Source organism: Cottoperca gobio, unplaced genomic scaffold, assembly GCF_900634415.1.
Source record: "Cottoperca gobio unplaced genomic scaffold, fCotGob3.1 fCotGob3_246arrow_ctg1, whole genome shotgun sequence".
Taxonomy (NCBI): domain Eukaryota; kingdom Metazoa; phylum Chordata; class Actinopteri; order Perciformes; family Bovichtidae; genus Cottoperca; species Cottoperca gobio.
The window spans coordinates 1-7,500 of NW_021166870.1; the positions used below are offsets into that span (position 1 = coordinate 1).

At 44.3% G+C, this 7,500-nt stretch overlaps 1 protein-coding gene across 1 annotated transcript in view; it reads right to left on the reverse strand.

Annotated features, from left to right (window-relative positions):
• Nucleotides 1-1,051: 1,051 nt before the first annotated feature.
• Nucleotides 1,052-7,500, reverse strand: part of hpse (heparanase) — a gene marked incomplete at its 3' end in the record, with an annotated part of 7,903 nt that continues 1,454 nt past the window's right edge. Inside the window, exons 3-9 of the mRNA XM_029426873.1 lie at nucleotides 7,204-7,329; nucleotides 3,824-3,997; nucleotides 2,698-2,869; nucleotides 2,057-2,104; nucleotides 1,691-1,784; nucleotides 1,507-1,613; nucleotides 1,052-1,281 (exon numbers count right to left, since the gene is read on the reverse strand). Coding sequence (XP_029282733.1) covers nucleotides 1,052-1,281; nucleotides 1,507-1,613; nucleotides 1,691-1,784; nucleotides 2,057-2,104; nucleotides 2,698-2,869; nucleotides 3,824-3,997; nucleotides 7,204-7,329 — 951 coding nt within the window. The remainder of the gene's footprint in view (nucleotides 1,282-1,506; nucleotides 1,614-1,690; nucleotides 1,785-2,056; nucleotides 2,105-2,697; nucleotides 2,870-3,823; nucleotides 3,998-7,203; nucleotides 7,330-7,500) is intronic.

The following is a 7,500-nucleotide window of genomic DNA, read 5'->3' on the forward strand; positions in this document are numbered from 1 at the left end:
AGTTGTAGTGTGCAGTGTGTGGTGTGTAGTGTGTGTTGTGCAGTGTGTGGTGTGTGAGAGGTAGTGAGTGTATGTAGTGTGCATGTGTATGTGTAGTGTAGAGTGTAGGAGTGTAGTTGTAGTGTGTAGAGTGTAGAGTGTAGAGTGTAGAGTGTAGAGTGTAGTGTGCAGTGTGTAGAGTGTAGTGTGTAGTGTGTAGTGTGTAGTGTGTAGTGTGTAGTGTGTAGTGTGTAGAGTGTAGAGTGTAGTGTGTAGTGTGTAGTGTGCAGTGTGTAGTGTGTAGTGTGTAGTGTGTAGTGTGTAGTGTGTAGTGTGTAGTGTGTAGTGTGTGTGGTTGATGTGTGTAGTGTAGTGTGTAGTGTGCAGTGTGTAGTGTGTAGTGTGTAGTGTGCAGTGTGTAGAGTGTAGAGTGTAGTGTGTAGTGTGCAGTGTGCAGTGTGTAGAGTGTAGAGTGTAGTGTGTAGTGTGTAGTGTGTAGTGTGTAGTGTGCAGTGTGTAGTGTAGTGTGTAGTGTAGAGTGAGTGTAGAGCTAGTGTGTTAGTGTGTATGTGCGTTGTGCAGTGTGTAGAGTGTAGATGGTAGATAGTGCTGCAGTGTGCAGTGTGTAGTGTGTAGTGTGCAGCGCTGTGTAGAGTGTAGTGTGTAGTGTGTAGTGTGCAGTGTGTAGAGTGTAGAGTGTAGTGTGTAGTGTGTAGTGTGCAGTGTGTAGAGTGTAGAGTGTAGTGTGTAGTGTGTAGTGTGTAGTGTGTAGTGTGTAGTGTGTAGAGTGTAGTGTGTAGTGTGTAGTGTGTAGTGTGTAGTGTGTAGTGTGCAGTGTGTAGTGTGTAGAGTGTAGAGTGTAGAGTGTTAGTGTGCAGTGTGCAGTGTGTAGAGTGTAGTGTGCAGTGTGTAGAGTGTAGATGTGTGCTTGGCAGTGTGACAGTGTGATAGGCAGTGTAGTGTGTGCAGTGTGTAGTGTGTAGAGTGTAGTGTGCAGTGTGCAGTGTGTAGAGTGTAGTGTGCAGTGTGTAGAGTGTAGTGTGTAGTGTGCAGTGTGCAGTGTGTAGTGTGCAGGGAGTGTAGTAGTGGAGTGTAGTGTAGTGTGTAGTGTGCAGTGTGCAGTGTGTAGAGTGTAGAGTGTAGTGTGCAGTGTGCAGTGTGTAGAGGGTGTAGTGAAGTCCTCTCACAGGAAGTGGGTCCAGGTTCTCGTCCACCAGGTGATAACTCCCGGAGCCGATGAACACCTGCCGCATCACGACGTCCAGCCCCAGCCGGGCCGCCAGACCCAGCTTGTCAAGCCACCTGCAGACAGAAACAGGTCAACAGGAAGTACATAGGTTTACTTCCTGTTTCAACTCTTAAAGAAAACTTCTCCCCTCAGAGAACAGACTTGATCTAAGAACATTTATTAACATGTTGGAACCAGTGAGATCTGTGAGCGTCTTCACGGTCATTGATCAGAACTCCATCTTCAATGACTTGGACTCGTTCGGGACTCGACGGCCGTGACTTGATTTATAAACTGACATGAATCCTGCGACGAACGTGTCCGACAGTCCGGCGGCTCCTCCGCCGTACGCTGAGCTCGTTTCTCCGAGCCACACGGGCTTCTGAGGCGACACCAGCTGCACCTCCTGAAACCAAACACACAATCAACACTTCTGCAGGTCACGTCAGACGACGAGCTGCACATCTTCATCATCTTCATCACCTTCAAGACTTCTGTGGACTTCAGGATCAGAGAGTCCAGAACCTCCGGATCTAGAAAATCCTCCACAGACGCGTCTCTGCCGTTCACATAGTAACTGGAACAGGAAACATCCCGTCACATAATAAATAAATATAAAACATAATCCAGACAAAACTAAAAGAATAAAATGAGTTCATGTTTCCATAACTATTAACAGTTTAATATTATTATGTTCAGTAGTCTCTTACTTTTTAATGTTTATACTTCTTTGACATATTTTATTTTGTAGAGCCGTTGTAGGTTTAGGGTGTGTGTGTGTGTGTGTGTGTGTGTGTGTGTGTGTGTGTGTGTGTGTGTGTGTGGAGTCTGAGGTGAAGTTAAACTCACTGGTGCCAAGTGCAAGCGTCCACCGCCTCCGCACCACTCTGCAGGAACCTGCAACACACACACAGTATTAATACTGTTTGTTGGTACTTTTTGCTCCTGAATGATGTTTATTATTATTATTATTATTGTTATTATTATTATATTTATTATTATTATTGTTATTATTATTATCATATTTATTATTATTATTATATTTATTATTATTATTATTATATTTATTATTATTATTATATTTATTATTATTATTATATTTATTATTATTATTATTATTATTATTATCATTGTTATTATTATTATTATCATATTTATTATTATTATTATATTTATTATTATTATTATATTTATTATTATATTTATTATTAGTATTATTATTATATTTATCATTATTATCCAAGAATAGATGTAAGAAATGTCTGTTTGTTTTTTTAATTCATTATTCTGAATTATGTTTTTGGAAATTAAAATGATTTATGTTTTAAATGATTGAATCTGTTAAAATGTTACAAAAACTCTGAACTATTTGAAGGTGGATTAAAAATAAAGTGAATTTAAGTGAATGTTAAAATAAGAAAACATTAGAATATTCTTCACAATAATATTGTCAGTTATAAGGGGGGGGGGGGTGCAGTGCGCCCTCTCACCCCTGCAGCAGGTCCGCCCGGTGGTCTCGGGGCTGACCGATGTCCGGCCCATAAAGCCCGGCGTCGTGGTAAAGTTTGGATTGTGACATCATCTCTCTGAGACGCGTGAAGTCCTGACCCAGCTGATGTCCGTCCACACGGACCCCCGCTTTCTTCTCATAGCTGTTGGGTTCTGAGGAAACACAAAGAAACAATCACTTCCTGCGTGCACACGGACGTCACACCTCAGATAACTTCACCGCCATAACCACCCTAACCCTGACCCTGTGTGTGTGTGTGTGTGTGTGTGTGTGTGTGTGTGTCTGTGTGTGTTTATCTCGAGATACAGATTAGTTTCTAGATTTTAGCTTGAAAAATGATTTGATGAATATGATGTGCTTTTATAAACCGTTCTTTATTCTTTTTGTTTTATCTTCACTCCATGAACTCAACTTCCTCCATCACCTCAGAGCGGAGGCGTGCAGGTGAGACCGCAGGTGACCCCTCCCACCCTGGACACTGACTCTTTCAGTCACTCCCCTCTGCGGTCCATCAGGACCAGAACCTCACGTCATATGAACAGCTTCTTCCTCTCTGCAGTCTCTCATCAACAAGGCCAGAGACCCCCGCTGACACACATGATCACACATCTGTTCCCTACAAACTCTTCCTCCTCCATATGTGGGAACCTTTGCACATTTCTGCTACTACAACACTTTTAATCCTAATTTAACTAAAATATCCTGAACATATCTTTCGTTACATTCTGTACATTCTTTGTTCTATATTTATATTCTTCTGTATTTGCTGTCAGGAAGTGAAACAGCTCAGAGTTCATCTAATATCTTATATTATATAATATCTAATAATATCTGTTTTATATTCAAAACCTCTTCAAACATCTGGATTTATTCAACTTTCTTACCAGAAACTACATTTTACAAGATGGCATTGAACACATCATGATAACCTTATAATTTACCTTCAACCAGAACTCATTTTAACTGAATAGAGCCTGAATGCACCATAATGTAACTCTATGGAACCTCCTGACTGAACCATCGGCACGAGTTTTCAGAATTGTGGCATCTACTTAGCACCGAGGTTCTCGTGACCTCCCTCGTCTACGCACTAAACGTTAGCGTACCGTTGCCCAGCTCCCAGGACATCCGGTACCGTCTGGATTCACAGTACTGCAGCAGCGAGCGGGCGTTGCTGCTGTTCCAGGTGTTGTCAGCTGTTCTGAGCAGAGCGTTCAGCCCGAATATCAGATCCATCCCCGAGCAGTTAGTGAAGGAGTGCAGCAGATCGACAGTGTACTCTGAGGAGTCACACATCAGTCAGAGGACGTCTATAAACATGTCTTTAACATTTGGACTTATTAATAGTGATTAATAACATGACAGAAGAGAGAGGACTGTACAACTGTGTATCATCTGCATAGAGTCACGTTTCCCTATAAGCTTTACAGGAGCATGTAAATAATAATCAGTGGTCCAAGCATTGAGCCCTGTGGAACCCCTAACAAAAGATGTAAAACAAACATAAAGGTGTGAAGCAGAGCAGGTCACTCTGCAACAAGAGATCTCAACTACATTGAGACTTTGACCTGGTAAAATAACGGATGTATATCAAAGCTCCGGTACATTAAAAATATCAAATATCAAATCATTAAAACTACGATACCTTTTGGATTAAATGTTGATAATAACATTCCTTCTTCTTCTCAATTTAGTGTAGAATAGATTATTGTACAACGTACGAAACATTGGCTGCAGTTTATTTAATAAATGTAAACATGTTCCTGCTTAAAGCTTATAGTTAGGGCTGGCTCCGGTTTGCCTTGGACCAGCCCCTAGGTAGTAAGGACAGAGGGTCTAAGGACAGAGGGTCTAAAGACAGAGGGTGTAAGGACAGAGGGTCTGAGGACAGAGGGTGTAAGGACAGAGGGTCTGAGGACAGAGGGTCTGAGGACAGAGGGTGTAAGGACAGAAGGTCTAATGACAGAGGGTGTAAGGACAGAGGGTCTAAAGACAGAGGGTCTAAGGACAGAGGGTCTGAGGACAGAGGGTCTGAGGACAGAGGGTCTAAGGACAGAGGGTCTGAGGACAGAGGGTGTAAGGACAGAGGGTGTAAGGACAGAGGGTCTGAGGACAGAGGGTGTAAGGACAGAGGATGTAAGGACAGAGGGTCTAAGGACAGAGGGTCTAAGGACAGAGGGTGTAAGGACAGAGGGTCTGAGGACAGAGGGTGTAAGGACAGAGGGTGTAAGGACAGAGGGTCTGAGGACAGAGGGTGTAAGGACAGAGGGTGTAAGGACAGAGGGTCTAAGGACAGAGGGTCTAAGGACAGAGGGTGTAAGGACAGAGGGTCTGAGGACAGAGGGTGTAAGGACAGAGGGTGTAAGGACAGAGGGTCTAAGGACAGAGGGTGTAAGGACAGAGGGTCTAAGGACAGAGGGTTTAAGGACAGAGGGTGTAGGACAGAGGGTCTAAGGACAGAGGGTCTAAGGACAGAGGGTGTAAGGACAGAGGGTCTAAGGACAGAGGGTTTAAGGACAGAGGGTGTAAGGACAGAGGGTTAAGGACAGAGGGTGTAAGGACAGAGGGTTTAAGGACAGAGGGTGTAAGGACAGAGGGTGTAAGGACAGAGGGTCTAAGGACAGAGGGTGTAAGGACAGAGGGTCTGAGGACAGAGGGTGTAAGGACAGAGGGTGTAAGGACAGAGGGTCTAAGGACAGAGGGTCGAAGGACAGAGGGTTGTAAGGACAGAGGGTGTAAGGACAGAGGGTGTAAGGACAGAGGGTTAAGGACAGAGGGTGTAAGGACAGAGGGTTTAGGACAGAGGGTTTAAGGACAGAGGGTTAAGGACAGAGGGTTTAGGACAGAGGGTGTAAGGACAGAGGGTGTAAGGACAGAGGGTTTAAGGACAGAGGGTGTAAGGACAGAGGGGTTAAGGACAGAGGGTGTAAGGACAGAGGGGTTAATGACAGAGGGTGTAAGGACAGAGGGGTTAAGGACAGAGGGGTCTAAGGACAGAGGGTGTAAGGACAGAGGGTGTAAGGACAGAGGGTCTAAGGGACAGAGGGTTAAGGACAGAGGGTCTAAGGACAAGAGGGTGTAAGGACAGAGGGTCTAAGGACAGAGGGTTTAAGGACAGAGGGTGTAAGGACAGAGGGTGTAAGGACAGAGGGTGTAAGGACAGAGGGTTTAAGGACAGAGGGTGTAAGGACAGAGGGTGTAAGGACAGAGGGTCTAAGGACAGAGGGTTTAAGGACAGAGGGTTTAAGGACAGAGGGTGTAAGGACAGAGGTTTAAGGACAGGGTGTAAGGACAGAGGGTTCTAAGGACAGAGGGTGCTAAGGACAGAGGGTGTAAGACAGAGGGTCTAAGGACAGAGGGTGTAAGGACAGAGGGTCTAAGGACAGAGGGTTAAGGACAGAGGGTTAAGGACAGAGGGTGCTAAGGACAAGAGGGTGTAAGGACAGAGGGTTAAGGACAGAGGGTTTAAGGACCAGAGGGTCTAAGGACAGAAGGGTTTAAGGACAGCGGGTTGTAAGGACAGAGGGTTTAAGGACCAGAGGGTGTAGGACAGAGGGTTTAAGGACAGAGGGTTAAGGACAGAGGGTCTAAGGACAGAGGGTGCTAAGGACAGAGGGTGTAAGGACAGAGGGTTAAGGACAGAGGGTCTAAGGACAGAGGGTGTAAGGGACAGAGGGTCTAAGGACAGAGGGTGTAAGGACAGAGGGTTCTAAGGACAGAGGGTTTTTTAAGGACAGAGGGTGTAATGCTAAGGACAGAGGGGGTTCTAAGGACAGAGGGTTGTAAGGGGGTCAGTGTAAGACAGAGGGTTTAAGGACGAGGGTTGTAAGGACAGAGGGTCTAAGGACAGGGGTCAGAGGGAGGTGTTAAGACAGAGGGTTTTAAGGAAGAGGGTTAAGGACAGAGAAAAGGACAGAGGGTTTAAGGACAGAGGGTCCTAAGGTACAGAGGGTGGTAAGGACAGAGGGTTAAGAAGGACAGAGGGTTTAAGGACAGAAGGGTTTAAGGACAGAGGGTCGTAAGGACAGAGGGCGTAAGGATCAGAGGGTGTCTGTACAGTCTGTAAACACTGAAGAGAAATGTATAATTTGTGATATTGGGCTCTATCTATAAATACATTTGATTTGCAGTTTCTAAATAAATAGCTTTGGAAATCTTTATGTTTCCTCCGATTGGAATAATCGAGTTGTAAACATTTGATCACATCCTCCTCTTCCTGTTATAGGATCCACGTCCATAAGAACATCTCTGTAACTATGTTTTATAACTTTGCTATCACTGACAAAAAATCATTTAATACTGGTTTACAAATTAAGTCTCAATTGCCATGTTTTACAATGATTCTGATTCTTTATGTTATTATTTAATCTTTATTTGCTTGTTTTTTTTGGTCACATTTGGTTTAATTTAATTATCTTGTTATTTGTTGTTAAAGGTTTTGTCTAGTTCTAGCAACAGAAGAAGATCCGGATGATGAACGTGTCACCTGTGAACTTGACTCTGCTGAACTTCCTCTGCAAATCTTCTCTCATCAGGACGAGCTGCTGCTGAGTCCAGCTCTTCTTCAGCCGGTCCTCCAGCCACGAGGGCAGCCGCAGATCACAGGATGGGTCTGACAGGAAATGACAGGAAAGGGAAGTGAATGTTATTCATGTTAAATATTTCATTACCCGTAAGCTCAGGGTAGAAACCACCGGAGGCCTGAGACTGGACTGCAGGTCACGAACAGCGACTTGTGTTGGAAAAGTAGAAACTGAATTTAAAAAACAGTTTTCATGTCAAC